This window comes from Phaseolus vulgaris, chromosome 1, assembly GCF_000499845.2.
Source record: "Phaseolus vulgaris cultivar G19833 chromosome 1, P. vulgaris v2.0, whole genome shotgun sequence".
Taxonomy (NCBI): domain Eukaryota; kingdom Viridiplantae; phylum Streptophyta; class Magnoliopsida; order Fabales; family Fabaceae; genus Phaseolus; species Phaseolus vulgaris.
Window position 1 is genome coordinate 7,070,922 of NC_023759.2, and position 18,077 is coordinate 7,088,998.

The 18,077-nt window shown below is 34.6% G+C and overlaps 1 protein-coding gene across 10 annotated transcripts; it reads left to right on the plus strand.

The window, feature by feature from the left end:
* Positions 1-2,113: 2,113 nt before the first annotated feature.
* Positions 2,114-14,718, plus strand: LOC137813416 (uncharacterized). Of its 10 annotated transcripts, none has more exons than XM_068615646.1 (9): positions 2,114-2,351; positions 2,655-2,794; positions 3,405-4,047; positions 4,189-10,895; positions 11,633-12,470; positions 12,575-13,260; positions 13,708-13,846; positions 13,944-14,025; positions 14,102-14,718. In XM_068615646.1, the coding sequence occupies exons 2-9, from the start codon at positions 2,744-2,746 to the stop codon at positions 14,202-14,204; spliced, it is 9,249 nt and encodes a 3,082-aa protein (XP_068471747.1). In that variant the 5' UTR covers positions 2,114-2,351; positions 2,655-2,743; the 3' UTR covers positions 14,205-14,718. The 10 variants fall into 10 exon arrangements, with proteins under 10 accessions (XP_068471747.1, XP_068471749.1, XP_068471748.1 ...); XM_068615648.1 differs by having other exon boundaries at positions 12,575-13,248; XM_068615647.1 differs by having other exon boundaries at positions 11,636-12,470.
* The last annotated feature ends 3,359 nt before the right edge of the window (positions 14,719-18,077 follow it).

Genomic DNA, 18,077 nt, shown 5'->3' on the forward strand with positions numbered 1-18,077 from the left:
CGTTCTTTTTTTACATAACTATTTATTGTTACTAAATTTTCTCAAAATTTGTATCAGTTTGTTGATACTTGAACAATTTATTTATTTAAATGTATTATTTATATTTATGCATTGTTTATATTAATTTTAGTATATTTAGTTTTTTTATTTATTCTTATATGCGGATGTTTATTTCTTATATATTAATATTTGATTTATAATTTTTTTTATTTTCTTATTTACATTTACATGTATATTTATATATAATTATATAAATTATACTTGTATACAATATAGTGAAGTAAATGTGTCAAATAAATCAAACAAAACTTGAAGCGTGGCGGAAAAATTTAAGTATGTGAAATGATTTCAAAAAAGGGAATAAGATTATTTCTGAAATTGAGGTTAATATACCAAATAAAGAAATTTGAGTTATTTGCCTTTTAAGATGAATCATTTTTTTTACCTAATTGTTTATTGTTATTTACTTTCCTCAAAATTTGTATCAGTTTGTTGATACTTGAACAATTTATTTATTTATTTATGTGTATTATTTATGTTTATGTATTATTTATATTAATTTTAGTATGTTTAATTTATTTATTTATTCGTATATACTTATTTTTTTTTATATATTAATATTTACTATATAATTTATTTATTAGTAGATTAATAATACTTCATAAATAATATCTTGCATTCCTTTTCGTGCATAACCCAGGTTAAAAACACCTAGTATATATATATATAAATTATATATATAAATTATATATATATTATATATATATATATATATGATTTTAAAATTTTAACTTTTAACTTGTGTACATGCCCTCAATTATGATCGGGTATATTCAAAGAATAATTGTTTGTTTAATATTATATTTAAGACACGTAAATCAAATTTTAAATCGGTTATAAGTTACTAGCAGTTATATGTTACTATTATAAAGTCCATTTATATCTCATGATAACTATTCAATATTTTTTTAATGGTCTGAGTCCAACAAGACCTATAAATAGGTGATCAACTATTCAAACTCATAAATTCATTAACCCATAATCAAATTCAATTTAAGTAACTCTATACTCTAACATCATAATCCAATTATTAGGTTAACTTATTGTCTAAATCAACTATCTTAATGTTCTATAAAAGAACATAAATAACTTTCCTTATTTGTAATTTCTTATCTCGAGATAATTCATGTTCAAACAGGGTCAAGAAAACCACTCTAAAATCTAGGGACCTAAAGTAAGTTATCCAAATATTACCAAATTTTACTATGAGCTTAATCAAGTTGAGAGGGACACTTTTTTCAACTGGTTCCACTATGATTATGAATAAATCATAGAAAAATGATCTATAGAGTAAAGATAAACTTACTCTCTTTAAAAATTTATAAGGTAAAAATGTAATCTAACTCTTGAGTAGTGTAAGATATATCAAATTTTGAAATAGATGAGTTGTATAAAAAAAAAATTAGATAAAGAAAAGAGAAAGGGAAAGATATAAAGAGAGAGGGGATGAGAAAAAAAAGAAAGAATAAGAAGGTGTGGGAGTGGGGTTTACGGGTCTTACAACTAGAATTTGAATCCACATTTCTTTACATTAAATTTAATATATATCAATGATAAATTTTTTTATTATGTATTAATACACTTTGATTGTCTCCATATACTTTTGAATTGTCTCCATATTTAAATTAATATACAAAAAATATGTGTATAAAATTTAAAATGAAAGAGTACAATTGTGCTTTTATTTTTATATGGTAGTTAGAATTACAAAGACAAAAAGGATAAAAATTTCTTAAAAATTGCATAACAGAAAGTAATATCCTTTTTTTGTAATTTGATTGATAACAATTAATAATAACACCCAATAATACATTTTTTTTAATTGCATTATTTTAATTTCTTTTTTGAAAATTACAATTAGTTTCTAAAGCAGACAAAAAGACTATCAAACCATAAAATTTTCCGCACTAGAGTTGCTGCTCCCTTAAGAAACCGACACCAACCGTCACTTGGCCAAACCCCAAACCGAACAACCCTATTTTTATTTTTATTTTGTTTTTGACGTCATAAATGAAAATTTGTTTTATAAAGAAATTAAAAATGGATGTTGCTTGATTCGACTCTTAAACCATAGGAGAAAATAACGCTTGCGTTTAGATCTGATGAGCGCTGCTGCCAATACCACCACACCATAGCCAAGAAGAAAGAAACAGAAAGAAAGGAAGGAAGAAAGAAAGAAGGATTCAATTCGCAACCATAGCCAAAGCCGTAGCCATAACGAACCTCACCTCACCTCTAATGATAATGGCATGCTAGAACGTCGTTTCTACCGTTCAACAACTCTCAATCAAGTTCTTCTCTCTTCCCTCTTAAAGCTTTTGCTATTTATTTATTTTCATTTCCGATTTTTCATTCATTATTCGCTGCGTTTCGAATCAGATGGTTAGGTTATTCAGTGTTTGGTTTGTACGGAATAAGAATGAATTTTTGACACCTTCACGCACGGCACCAACACGATTTATGTGTGTTTTATAAGTTTCAATTTGGAGGATGTAATATTTTGGTTTCTCTATTTTTGTTTTAGATTGTGAAGAGCGTTAATGATTGTAATTGTGTACAAATTTGATTTGATTCGGTTGGTTTTTGGGTTGCAGTTTAAGAGGAGGATCTTAGCGATGGCCAGAGCTCAATTTTGGTGATTCCTGCGGGTACAGTGGGGAGTAAGAACGGGGTGGATCGGAGAATGGACCGAAACAAGAGCCGTACCGATCTACTCGCAGCTGGCAGGAAAAGGGTATCTGATTTTGCAATACGAGTTTCATTTCTTGCTTTGACAAGTGTGTCTCTGTGTGTGGAGGGGGTGAAGGAAGTGTAGCTCTTGTGATTCCTGGGTGTGTTTTTGGTAATAGGATTTTGGTTCCTATCAGAGTTAGGGGATTGTTGTCTAGGGTTTTCGTATCTGAGAAGTGTGGGGTGTTGTACACTGTACTTTAGAGGGAATGTAGATTTGATGACCAGTGATGAGTGGATTAGGTGTCAATGGCTTAGAATTTCATTATATATAACACCAAGACCTAGCAAATCTGTATGTGAGTGTGTAATCCCTTGTTTTACTCGTGAGCAGTTACTATGTGCCTCAACTTGTTTATAGGATTCAAATTCATCTAAGAAAACAGTGCTAAGGACTGTACACTGTAGCATTCATTCACCTGTTCATTTACTTTCTGAAGGCTGATGTGTAAACTTGATTGAATTTGTTTTATTAAAATTGTTATTATTAATAAAGCATTTAATGTTGTCTTTGTCTTTCTATTTGATTCATTTTATTTTGTTGTTTGAACATATATAGTTACAATTGACTGGTTACAGTTCGTAATTATTTTTCACTATGTTTTTCACTTCAGCTCCAACAATTTCGTCAGAAGAAGGACCATAAAAGTGGTAGTAACAGTGGAAAATCATCAAAAAAAGTTGGTTTACCTCAGCTAGTTGATTCTGATTCTGATGCTGCAAGTAGTGTCTCAGTTTCAACGGTGTCATCTCAGATAACTGATGGAAATGTTGAGGATGACAGTCACTCTAATGTGGTTAATACAGAAATATCTGAGTCACAGTCTGTGGCAAACTCGTTACCTCCTGACAATATTGATCTGTCTGTTGTTTCATCATCAGTCGTCATGACACATAATACAGGTGATGAAACTGTATTGGATTCTAATGCTGAGCTAGCACATCGGGCTCCTGGGGTCTGTGAGAAAGATAATGAGTTATCTGTTCAAGGGAATATTGCTAAAGACATTGGTGCTGATGTGGCAGAGGATGTGTCTTTGAGAACTTCAGGTAGCCTGGTTCCTGAAGGAGGAGAAACACATGATCATGCATCTGCACCTGTTTCCATTTTGTCCCAGTCTGCTCCTGGCACATCTGCAGCGGGTGAGTCTATTTCAGAAAGAGAGGGTGAAAAGAGGGAAGAATTGTTGCTTTTATCTCAGGATATTCAGAATACATCTGTGATGCAAACAAGGGAAGATCAGGTAACAGATTTAGGTTGTGCTCTCTCTCTTTCTCTCTGTACCTTCATTAATGTTATACCCTTATGTTTAGGTATTAGGATATTAATTGGGCAGGCTGGGAAAACTAGTAAATGGATTTGATTTATAATTTAAATTCTCATTTGTTGCTGGGTAGGGGCAATGCAGGAGGCAGATGGTTTGGTCACGAAGAAATTTTGTCAAAGCACTGATCTCGTGAATGATGATCAGAGGCAGCTTCTTTTGTCTGAAGTTGGTGAGAGTGACCAGTCTCTTTCGGGAATTTCTTTGGAGAAAGCAAGAATTGGGGAGGCGTCTCATGAAGCTGAACAACGGAGCAAGTCAATTGAATTGCTCTCCTCTCACGAGGTTGTGTCAGATAAGCTTTCAGGTTTTGATAAAGGTCAGAGAGATGATATTGCAGCTTCAGGGACTTCAGCGAGGAATCTGGAGAGAGAAGCATTACCTAGTTCATACCATGAAGAAATTCTCCTTCAGTCTAATCAAGAACAGAATAGTGATGTAGTTCTCGTTGAACAGGATAGGGGACTTCTGGAGGGGTTTAATCAGCAATGCCCTCATGTTGGACTCACAATTGAAGATCCAAAGTCAAGGGCAGGTCATGAGTTTGATCCAGCCAGACCGTTGGATGTGTCTTCTGTTTTTGATGCAAACTCATTTAATCTCTTGCAGCTGGCTGAAATTATAAGGGGGCTTAGTGAACAAGAGTGTCAGTTTCTGATTGAGGCAAGAGGAGCAGAGTCTGATTTGGATCCTTTAGCCAGTGGTTCAGTTCTATCAGACCATGACATTTCAGAAGCATTTCAGAGTCTCAAAGAAGAATTGTTTCTTTCAAATTTAATGAAAAATATATTTAACATTCAACTAGCTGAACTACTGGAGTCTGATAACCAGGGTCATCAGTTGGTTGATGAAATATATCAGCTTCGTGCTTCTCATAATGAAGTTAATGAGAAGAATCAACACCTTAGTGAAGAACTTGATAATTGCCGTGTTGATCTACATGATATTTCTAGCAAAAATGTGGAACTACAAAATCAATTTAATGCTGCCATGGCTGAGGTGGAAGCTCTTTCTGCCAGAGTGGTTGAGCTGCAGAATAATTTTGATATGTCTCACAAAGATTCATTGAAATTATCCAAAGAGTTGGCTGACTGCAGAGGCTTTATCTCAAGTTTACAGGTGGAAAAGAAGGGCTTGAATGAAACTCTTGATTTGACAAATGGTGAGAAAAATAAACTTTTGGAGGAGAAGGAATTTCATCTATTTGAAATTAAGAATCTGGCGACTGAATTAGCTGACTTAAACAGTTCGATGGAAGGAGTAAAACTTGAGAAGTCCAACTTAATTGACAGGATCTCTTCTGTGACTGAAGAGAGGAATAAGATTGAAGTTGAAATTGAGCATCTCAAACATGAGATTGACAGGCTGTCATTAGATTTGGTTGAAAATAAAGATCTGGTGGCGAGTATACAGACAGAAAATTCCAACTTAAATGGGAACCTTGCTTTTTCAGGTGATAAGATTAAACATCTTGAAGATGAGAATCATAGACTCTCTTCTCAAATCATTGCCTTAAATGAGCAATTATCTATAGAAAAGGGGGATCGATTGAGGTTTGAAAGTGACCTTAAAGAAGCTACAGTGCACTTGGAACAAATCTCCAAAGAAAATGTATTTCGCAATAACACTTTGGATAAGCATAAAATAGAAGACACTGGAAAGGAACACAGCCAACAACTATCTCAACCCAGGGACCTTGGGCGTCAAGCCAATGAACAAAGTAAGGGCGTTGAAATTGCAATTACCGAGGATTCTCTGCATATGGATCAGGAGCCAGAGGAAGGTGCACCAGTGGGACCACATGTGAATAGACTTGAATGTGAGGTATTTGATGATGATCTTGGGTTTGTTTCATTGAAGGATTGCTTGGATGAGGCAGAGAAAGTTTTGACAATGCTTGAAAAGGCAATTAATGAGTTGCATTTTCAATCAGTATCCTCCAGCAGGTCTGGTGAAAAAGTTTCGTCACCTGTGGTTTCAAAATTGATACAGGCTTTTGAATCAAAAGGACATGAAGATGAGCCTGAGGAGGAAACAAAGGATTCCAGTTATGTTCAGTCATCATCAAACTCATTTAAGTTGACCAAAAAACAAATTGAAAATTTGAAAGAATTGCTTTCGAAGTGGAAGCTGGATGTTCAGATTGCGGGTGCATTATTCAAGGTGGAGCGAGATGATCGGAAAACTGGTGACGCAAAGTATAGTGATCTCAAAGACCAGTTTGAACAATTGAAGCAACATTGCTCAGATATGGAAGCATCCAACATTGAACTAACCATTCAGTATGAATCCGTAAAGCAACTTCTGGGTGATATTCAAGAAAAGAAATTTCTTCTTGAGGAACTTTGTGACACTTTAAAGCTAGAAGATGCCCGTCTTAAAGCCAAAAATAATGAACTTTATGAAAAGCTTGGATATTGTCAATCAACAATTAGTGAATTACATACTGAAATGAATGATGTGAAACACATTTCAATTGATATGGCTTCTAGTGTTGGCAGTCAACTGGAAAATTTGCAAAAGGAGATAACAGAGAGGGCAATGCTACTTGAGCAAGGCCGGAATATGTCTGTGGCCCAAATTGTCGAGTTAGTTGGGAAGCTGGAAGAATCAGTTGGTGGAACTTTGTGCACAACTTTCACTTCTGACACCCATGGTGACCTGGATATCACTCATCAGTTAAAAGTTTCAGTTCATGCAGCTGCTGAAATGATTTTTGATCTGCAGAAGAAACTTGAATCTACTAATTCAGAGCATGAAATAATGTGCACATCGTATAAAGAAGTGAGTTCAAAATGTGATGATCTGCTTGGGAGGAATGAATTGGCTGTTAGTCTACTGCATAAGATGTACAGTGACCTGAGGAAACTTGTACTCGGAAATGGTGGGACTATGGATGATAAGATAGATGTACAAAGTGAAGTGCTGCCTGAACTGCTTAACTATAATAGCTATCAGCCCATCTTGAAACATATTGGGAATATATTAACCGAGAAGCAGGAACTTGAGTCTGTTACCAAGGAGATGAAGTCGGAATTGATGCACAGGGAAACAGAATTGGAAGAATTGAAGATGAAGTGTGTTGATTTAGATTCTGTTAGTAAGCTAATACCAGATCTGACAGGTGTGCTGAATACAGATATTCCAAAGCTTGATATGAATAAATCGCCCCTTTCATGGTTAGAATCTTTGGTGTCTAGTCTTGTACAGAAAATCAGAGAGGCTGAAATCCAGTATCACACGTCTAAAGAAGAATATGGATCCAAGGAGATGGAATTGGCTGAATTGAAAGAAAAAATGCATTATCTAGACACACAGCGTCTTGAGAATGAAAATGAAATCCTTGTTTTGAAGGAAAGCTTATATCAGGCTGAGGAAGCTCTTGTTGTTGCTCGCTCTGAATTACACAAGAAAGCAAATGAACTTGAGCATTCAGAACAGCGGGTGTCCTCCATTCGTGAGAAACTTAGCATAGCTGTTGCCAAGGGGAAAGGGCTAGTTGTACAGCGAGATGGCCTCAAGCAGTCCTTAGCAGAGACATCCAGTGAATTGGAGAGATGCTTTCAAGAGTTACAGTTGAAAGATAATAGACTTCAAGAGGTTGAAACAAAACTTAAGACATATGCAGGAGCTGGTGAATGTGTGGAAGCTCTGGAATCTGAGCTTTCTTATATACGTAATTCATCTAATGCTTTGAGAGAGTCGTTTCTCCTTAAAGATTCAATGCTTCAGAGGATAGAAGAGATATTGGAAGACTTAGATCTTCCAGAGCAGTTTCATTCAAGGGATACAATTGAAAAGATTGATTGGTTGGCTAGTTCAGTTTCTGGAAACTCATTGGCATTGAATGATTGGGAGCAGAAAGATGCTGCGGGAGGAGACTCATACTCTGATGCTGGTTATGCAGTCAGAGATTCGTGGAAAGATGATAGTCAGCTACAACCAGATTCGGATGATTTTAGAATGAAATTTGAGGAGTTGCAGAGTAGGTATTATGGGTTGGCTGAGCAAAATGAAATGCTTGAGCAGTCATTGATGGAAAGAAACAGCTTGCTTCAAAGATGGGAAGAGCTTGTAAATAGAGTTGAAATGCCTTCACATTTGCAGTCTATGGAGGCAGAGGATAAAATTGAATGTATATGTGCAGCACTTACTGAGGCTAATCATCATATAGATGCTCTGCAACTTAAGATCGAAAAATATGAAAGTTATTGTGGATTGCTAAATACCGATCTGGAAGAGTCTCAAAGGACCGTGTCTGCTTTTCAAGAAGACCTTAGTGCACTCACATCAGAGAGAGGGGACCTTTCTGAAAAAGTGGAGTCTTTGCTCCATGAGAATGAGAAACTATCATTGCAAACAAGGGAGGCTGAACTTGAGAAAGAAAATCTGCTTAAGGAAACAACTAGTGTGAAGGACAAGTTGGAACACAAAACTGCAATTGAAGAACAACTTTTCACTATTGAGGGCAAGATCAGAAAATTGCAAGACTTGGTTGGTGATGCCTTGTCAGAATCTGATATACAAAATATGGTGTTTGGTAATGCAAATATTGATTCCTTAGAAGAATTGCTGGGAAAGCTCGTAGAAAAGCTGAACATGGAACAGAAACTATCTGCATTGACAAGAGAAACTGAACTTGAGAATGAAAGGCTGCTTAAAGAAATAACTAGTTTGAAGAACGAATTGGAACACAAAACTGCAATTGAAGAACAAATATTCACTATTGATGGCAGGATCAGAAAGTTGCAAGACTTGGTTGGTGATGCCTTGTCAGAATCTGATATACAAAATATGGTGTTTGGAAACAAAAATATTGATTCCTTGGAACAATTGCTGGGGAAGCTCGTAGAAAAGCTGAACATGGAACAGAAACTATCTGCATTGACAAGAGAAACTGAACTTGAGAATGAAAGGCTGCTTAAAGAAATAACTAGTTTGAAGGACCAATTGGAACACAAAACTGCAATTGAAGAACAAATTTTCACTATTGATGTCCGGATCAGAAAGTTGCAAGACTTGGTTCGTGATGCCTTGCCAGAATCTGATACACAAAATATGGTGTCTGGTAATGCACCTATTGATTCCTTGGAAGAATTGCTGGGAAAGCTCGTAGAAGAGCTGAACGTGGAACAGAAACTATCTGCATTGGCAAGAGAAACTGAACTTGAGAAAGAAAAGCTGCTTAAGGAAATAACCAGTTTGAAGGACAAATTGGAACACAAAACTGCAATTGAAGAACAATTTTTCACTATTGATGAGAAGATCAGAAAGTTGCAAGACTTGGTTGGTGATGCCTTGTCAGAATCTGATACACAAAATACGGTCTCTGGTAATGCACCTATTGATTCCTTGGAAGAATTACTGGGAAAGCTGGTAGAAAAGCTGAAAATAGAACAGAAACTATCTGCACAGACAAGAGAAACTGAACTTGAGAATGAAAAACTGCACAATGAAATAGCTAATTTAAAGGATAAATTGGAACGGAAAGCTGCCATTGAAGAACAGATTCTCATCATTGATGGTAAGATCAGAAAATTGCATCATTTAGTTGTTGATGCTTTGTCAGAATCTGAAACAGAAAATCTGGTTTCTGGTAGTGAGAAGATTGATTCCTTGGAAGAATTGTTGAGAAAGCTTATAGAAAATCATGCAAATCTTTCATCAAAGAATCCTGCATATGGGGTTTTCGGTGATGGACTACAGTCACAAAAGGAGGATGGTACACTTTGTGAAGAAAGAAGTATAGATGTGCTTGATAAGGAGACAGATATTGATAGATATAAAATAGATCTGGAGAAGTCTTTGAATGAATTGATGCATGTGAAGGAGGAGAGAGATAGATCTTTGGAAAAACAAATATCTTTATCTGGTGAAGTTGAAGCTATGACTAAAAGAATTGAGGAGTTGCAAGGGCTTCTTAATCAGGAGGAGCATAAATCAGCTTCTCTTAGAGAGAAGTTAAACGTTGCAGTTAGGAAAGGGAAGTCATTGGTGCAGCACCGAGACAGTCTAAAACAAACGATTGAAGAGATGACTGTTCAGATGGAGCACTTGAAATCTGAGATCAGCAACCGGGATAATACACTTGCAGAGCGTGAACAGAAGTTGAGACAGTTGTCAACCTACCCAGATAGGTTAGAAGCTCTTGAATCGGAGAGTTTGCTACTGAAGAAACATTTGGAAGAAACAGAGCACCATTTGCAGGAGCAAGAATATGCTCTGCAACTGATTTTGAACAAGTTAGGTGAGATTGAGGTTGGTGGTGAAGGTCATATGAGTGATCCAGTAAAGAAGTTGGAACAGGTTGGGAAACTATGCTCTGATCTGCATAGTACTGTGGCATCTTTAGAACAAGAATCCAGGAAGTCTAAAAGAGCATCAGAACTCCTACTGGCAGAGTTAAATGAGGTTCAAGAAAGGAATGATAGTTTTCAGGAGGAGCTGGAAAAGGTGACTACTGAACTTGTGGATATCAGAAGAGAAAGGGATTCAGCTGAGGCCTCCAAATTGGAAGCGCTTGCACATCTTGAAAAGTTATCAGCCTTGCACGAGGAGGGAAGAAAGAGCCATTTTTCTGACATCATGGAATTAAGATCTAATCTGAACCTAGTCTTCAAAAGCTTTGGTGAGGTTCACAGTTTACTCTCCAATGCATTTTTCTTTGATTTGGAATCTTATCGGAAACTGGAGGCTGGTCTTGAGTCATGCATGAAAGGAAACAATGCTACAAATATGGTGGATTCATCCATCACCAAAGATCACTGGGCATCTAATAAGGTATTTATAACACATGGATATCGAACTAGTTCAAAATTATATTTTACATCATGTTCTGACATTTTCTGTATTTCTACTTCAACTTTCTTTCACGCTGTAGATGAAGAGATAATGTGAATTTGAGAATGAAAAATATAAGATTTAATGCAGTTTATGACAGGGATGTGTTAGTTTAAATTCTTGTACTTCAAATTTTTGGGGCTGGTGATGGTGGTCTTTATTTTTTCTTTTTGTAGTTTCTGTTTCCTCAATGTTGTTGTCTTAGATATTTTTAAATGAACTCTGACTTTTCAAACTAGAAAGAATGAGCAGTGGAAAGTTGAGATGTTTTTTGGTTTCATAGTTTCTCCTTGTTTATCAGCATCTTAGTGGCATTACTTTCAATCACTCCTTTATTGAATATAATTTTCTTCACTTTTTGTTAGTAATGGTAAATATGTTATAATGTGATTTTAGATTAAGATTAATGGGAAATTTGAGTTCATTGTTGTCTTAGCATTTACGTCTATTATTATAATGGAACATATTTATATTATATAATATATATAGAATGTTGCAACTGCACTTCCAGCACAAAAACTCACAAAAACCCTCGCTCTGTTTTAAGTTTATAGCTCAAATTTTATTTGTTGCATATGTGCTTTTTGGTTTGTGTTTGGCTTAATTGCACTTTGTTAGTACTATTTTTGGTAATATGGCCTTGTTTCCTTCCTAAATACTTGTGATATTTGTTCCAGAAGAGCTCTGTGCCTGCAGATTCTTGGCGAGATTTTGATGCAATTGATCAGTATGATGATAATACTTCAGTTGAAAATCTTCGTCTATTTGGTCATCAACTACAAGAGTTCATGATAAAGGTCAGTTCTCTGAAGGAAAAAATAAACATACACTCAAGTTTCGCACAGGAACTAGACAAAACTCTCTCTAAACTAATGGCAAATATTCAAATCGAAATGACTTCCCAAAGAGAGTTGAGTGAAACTGTGAAGAAAGAACTAAGTGAGCATGATGAGAAACTTGTTGCATTACGTGGGATCATTGCCTACCTCTATGACGCATGCAATAACTCTTCCATTGTACTTGAAAATGAAAAGGCTGAACTGTCTGGGACGAAGGTTGATTCTTCAGATCTAGGAATTAACTTGGAAACTCCTTCATTTGATGATGACATATCTGAGGAATGTATTAAAACCATGGCAGATAGATTGCTGTTGGCTGTGAAAGGGTTTACTAGTATAAAAGCTGAATTTTTAGATGCTAATCAAAAAGAAATGAAGGCTACTATAGCAAATTTGCAGAGAGAGCTTCAGGAGAAGGATGTTCAAAGAGATAGGATTTGCTCAGATCTGGTAAAACAAATCAAGGATGCTGAAGCTGCTGCAAACAGTTACTCTCAAGATCTTCAAGCTTTTAAGATTCAAGAACATAATTTAAAGAAAGAGGTGGAAGTGATTGAGGCAGAAAGGAAGGTACTCGAACAGAGAGTGAATGAGCTGCAGGATAGGCAAGAAACCACTGCTGCATTAGAGGAGAAGATGCGATCTCAGACTGGTTTACTGGCTGCCAAAGACCAAGGTGGGTTTTCTCTGTTTCATTTGTTTTTTAAGAAGTGAACTTGCAATATTTCTTTTACAAATGAGAAACTTACAATATTTCTGAAACTTGCTGGTTTAATGCAGAAATCGAAGCACTAATGCATGCCCTTGATGAGGAAGAAACACAAATGGAAGAATTGACAAATAAGATTGTGGATCTTGAAAAGGTTGTTCAACAAAAGAATCAAGAGATTGAGAACCTTGAATTTTCTCGTGGTAAGGTTATAAAAAAACTTTCCATAACTGTCAGCAAGTTTGATGAGCTTCACCACCTTTCGGCAAATCTCCTTTCTGAGGTTGAAAAGCTCCAATCCCAGTTGCAAGAAAGAGATACTGAAATTTCATTCTTGAGACAAGAGGTTACCAGATGCACTAATGATGTTCTTCTTGCATCACAAATGAGCAATCAGAGAAGTTCTGATGAGATCTTTGAGTTCTTAACATGGGTTGATATGGTTGTGTCTCATGACGGGGCGCATGATATACATCCTGATATGAAGAGCAATAGCCAGGTTCATGAATGCAAAGAAATACTTCATAAGAAGCTTATGTCTTTATTGTCAGAATTGGAAAATCTAAGGGAAGTTGTAGAAAGCAAGGATGCGATGTTGCAAATAGAAAGGAGTAAGGTAGAAGAATTGAATCACAAAACAGAAAGTCTTGAGACGTCCTTACACCAGAAAGAATTGCAATTAAATTTGCTTGAAGGTGTGGAAGAAACTGGAAAGGGAGCTGGCACAAGCTCAGAGATTGTGGAGGTAGAACCAGTGGTGAGAAAATCATTTATTTATTTAATAGTTGGTCATTTGCACTAGTACAAAAATATTATAATAAATCTGGATTAAGTAAAATTCTTTTCAAATTAAAACCTCAAATTGAATAAAACATGAAATACGTTACTGTGCCATTACCTTGTCTTGCTTAACAACATTCATTCTAAAAAAATTGTCAACTCAAGACAAACAGAAGCAGTTTGAAAGTTCGGTTTTATGTTTGAGTTATCTTAGATAATAAGATATGTGCACTTTTTCTCTTCTGTAACGACCTTTTTACTCTGGTTAAATATGATAGTTAGCACTTGCTTTTAAAAACAAGAAATAAATAAAACTTAGTGATTAAAAGAAATTAAAGATTTTTTCGTTTTGGTCACGGCATTGGCACAGTTATGGTTGATTTAAATTTGAAGGAATTGAATTCATTTTCCCCGTTTTTTATAGATGAACCATTGGTCACCATCGGGGGCTTTTGTAGCACCTCAAGTACGCAGTTTGCGCAAGGGCAACAGTGATCATATTGCCATTGCTGTAGATGCAGACCCTGGTAGTACCAGTAGGATAGAGGAAGAGGATGACAAAGGTAGTTCTGCACTAAACCTTTGTACTGATTTCTGGTGCTTTCAGCTATGCCTTATGATTCCTTTTATTTAATTCTGGTTTCCCACTTTCTGTTGCAGTCCATGGTTTCAAATCCCTCACCTCGTCCAAGATTGTCCCAAGATTTACTAGACCATTGACTGACTTGATTGATGGCTTATGGTGGGTATATTTTCCCTATGCTTTCATGGTTTTAAATTTCTGTTTATTGAATGGCTTTTAATTCGTATTTGTGCAGGGTTTCTTGTGATCGGACTCTAATGAGACAACCTGTCTTACGGCTTGGAATTATATTTTATTGGGCCATAATGCACGCACTACTTGCCTTTTTTGTTGTTTGAGGTGCGGTCTCTGATTTGGGGTTTACATGATTGACTCCACTGATACCTGAAAAAGGACCCTGTTAAGTTGTACAGTACAGTGTCTTCCTTCTGCTTGCTTCTTGCTGCGGTGTGAGGCAGTTATAAATATAATAAAATTAAAGATGCAGCTGCCACAAAGAGTTACAGGCAGAGCATTGAAGAAAAGATGAGAAAGCAGATTGCTCAGTATTTGGAGAGCAATGGATGAAGATTCAGCTCCACAAACATCCTAGTTGGTTCCTTTCAAAATATGCATTCAACAAGATTATTACTAAGCAGGATAAGTGACCAGTTAGGTATATAGGAAATATAATTCTTTTGAGAACTTCGATTAAGGTTTTTTTAATCTGCTTAGGCATTACAAATTTCGCAGTTGCCATTCTTTGTATTCTCACATCAATCTTAGCGTTACGAATTTTTTGGCAGTTTGTCAATCATTAAAACATATATATGACATGTAAACTCCAAATATATTTAGATTTTGACCTTGGGACATGCTTGCGTCGTTTGCTTATGATTCTCCATGTTTTCTTTTAAGCATTCATTGTCAACAACATTGATATACAAGAAATAAAAGGTTGTATCATGTCAGATTAAAATTACTGTAACGTGCATGTTTTTAATGGTATTTGTGACACTTCCCATCATGTTATTCACACTCTTATCTCTGTCTACACACTCTTATCTTCCAAAAACATTTCCTAAAACCATTTCTCTCAATTCACTTCTGGAAATATCTTTTGCCCATAAAACCTCTTGTACGTCCTTACTCTCGCATTCTCTCCCTTTATGCTTATCCTTCTCTATTGTCTGAGTTTGTTATATCACCCTCATTCATTTTTCGTTACTTTTGTATATATTTTTTCATTTTCTACACGCTTAAACAGGAGAAAATAGAAACGCTATATTTCTTTAATTTCCATCTTTATTGCCTAACATCTTATGATACCTTTCTATTTTCATTCATTTTTTTTGTTTATTTTTTCTCTTTACATGAATACTTCTCAGAACTTCACTACAAAGAGATAGAAGATCACACACCAAAGATACCGAGGTTCAGTTGAAGCGAAATTCAATCTACATCCACCGCCGAAATTTATTATGAAGTAGAGATTATGACTCAAAAGTTAAAGTTGTAACTGAATCAACTCTTTCAACTCATTACAAGATTCTATTTATAAGTAAAGGTCAGACTAGCTAACTATACATGACACCTGGACAATCTAATAAAAAGATACTTCAATCTTACTAAACACTTCAATATTTACATTTTAAAAAAATAATAAATATTCTATACATCTTCAACAGCTAAGAGTGATTCTTATTACACAATGTTTTAATAATAAAATAATATTTTAATAATATCAAATATTTCATTGATTCAAGAAGAGGTTGCCTACTTAAAAATCTACTGTGATAGTTCCTACCCTTGTACATAGTTGTAGGTTGTATAATAGTTTTTACCTAGATCTCAATATCTTTATAGGTTAAATATTATTTAGGAGACTAATTAGGAAATCCAAATTATTATGGATAAAATAAAAATAACTTTAGATAGGATTTTTTTTTATGAAAATATAAAAAAGGAAAGTGTGAAAATAAGGAAAACATAACAATGGAGATTAAATTGTGTTTTTGATTAATTTAAAACCTTTTCACAAATATTGTTTGATTGTTTGTACTCACAGGATGATTGAATTTATCAAAGAATCATATTGTAACTCTTTCATTTAATGCATCATTTTAGACACAACTAATTAACTTCACTCAATCATTTGTTTGAGGTGTTTTCTTATTCATTTCAATAAATGATCATTGCAATTTTTTCGTCTAATAGATCTTTAGTAATGCAGGTTAAAATCTCAAGTGAAATAATTGAATAAAAAATAATTTTCAAATTTGTGTCTTTACAATAACTCTCATTCTTTAGTTAATACAATCAATAATAACATGTAATGTAGATACATTAGGCGAAAGAAAAATATACACAACAATTTATACTAGTTCTATGTCGTAAGAGACCACATCCAGTTCTCAATCAACATATTGAATTCTACTCGGTAGATTAATGCTACGAAACACATTTTGGCGTACTCTTTCACTTTTGGTTGTTTCATTGAGTATTCTTGACACAAGCCACTCCTGAATTAAGTGAGTATCCTTGACATAAGTCACTCTTGGCTTATTTGAGTCTGATTGTACCAACATATATATGTTATTAATCGGTACTAGTTATTGTAATTTTTTTCGGCTCACAGCCACTCTTGGCTAATCCTATCAAGGAGTATTCTTTCCAAAACCACTCCTGGCTTAACCAAGTATTCTTTGGTAACTTAGCCACTTCTGGATTGAGTATTCTTTACCAAGCCACTCCTAGCTTAACAAATATTGTTTGTCAAACAACCACTCCTGACTAAGGTAGGAAGATTGAAGGTTTTAATGATCAATGGATCATTGGGTTTTACTATTGGGGAGGACATCGTATTTTAACGAGAACAAGGTTTAAGCTATTTCCTCTAATTCATGTAATTTTCTTTGCTCTCTAGGAAGGGAATTATGTCTTTTAACGTGTGCAATGAATTAGTTATCTCCTACGTAGTTGGATGAACACTCTCAATTTTCTTCTAAAGACTCTTTTAGATCCAAGGATATGGAAGATTCTCTATTCTCAACATTGGATATCTTTCTGAAGCTTTGTAGAGGCATGAGGAATTTCAACCGCATTTGGCATAGTGTTACCCTACTCTCTTGATATTCTTCTTGATAAGGAGCTTTATATAGACTGGTCAAATTTTAAATTCTTTGTGTCAGAAGGTTGTTGAAGAAAATAACTTTAACTGTTTTTCCAAGAGATCATTTACTGTAGACTTTGGTTTGTTCTTTAACGGATCACTTTGGAAGACAAAGGCAATAGACACTTCTTGCATCCAAATAATAAGTGCACACACACATGTGTGTGTGCAATTAGTACAATGTTAGTTATGTATATAATTTCTTCTTATAAGCGTATAATCTAATTATATAAGTTTTATCAAACCTAAGAAAAGACTACACAATGTTATATCATCCGACAGATGGAATACTTTATTCATGTTTTATTATTTCATTTTAGCACTTAATCAAAATTATAGGATGTTGAATTTTTCATTTACAAAAAGCTTTAGATATTGAGGAAGGTAATCATTTATTTCTAAAAGTTTTTCCTCTCATTAGTATTGGAAGAGCTTTACAAGCTAAAAAGTTGAGTCCAAGATTTGTTGGTCCTTTATAAAATATTGATAGTGATTGCCCAATGTAGCTTATATAGATTTGTCCTACCGGTGTTGTTTTCCAACATTCATATCTTATTGAATTAAGAGGTATTTAGTTAAAATCCAACCTTACTTATGAACTCGTTCTCAAATTGTCAAGACACTTAGAAATAAGACCACTCCACTTGTGAAAGTTTAAAAGGAGATTTATATGGAAAAAGCTACTTAGGAGAAAGAAGATAATATGAAATCTTGCTATTATTATGTTTAAGTAAAATAGATATGTTTTCTCAATTTTCGATGACAAAAAATCTAAAAAGGGAGATTATTGTATTATTCAAAACTATTGTTTAGGATATTAGGTGGAAAAGTTATTTATCCTCTTTAAACTCATTTTCAAAAATTCCTTTACCAAAGAAAAATCGTGCAACCATTTTTATTTTGCTTACCAAAATTATACAAAAAACAACTTCGGCAGATTTTCTATAAAATTCGCTTAGGCCCTCAAAAGTCAATAAACCTTTCTAATCCTAGTACCTAAAAATTCATGTTTTTATCTCTAGAGCTAATCTATTCAACATTTTCAATGCACTCAATGAAT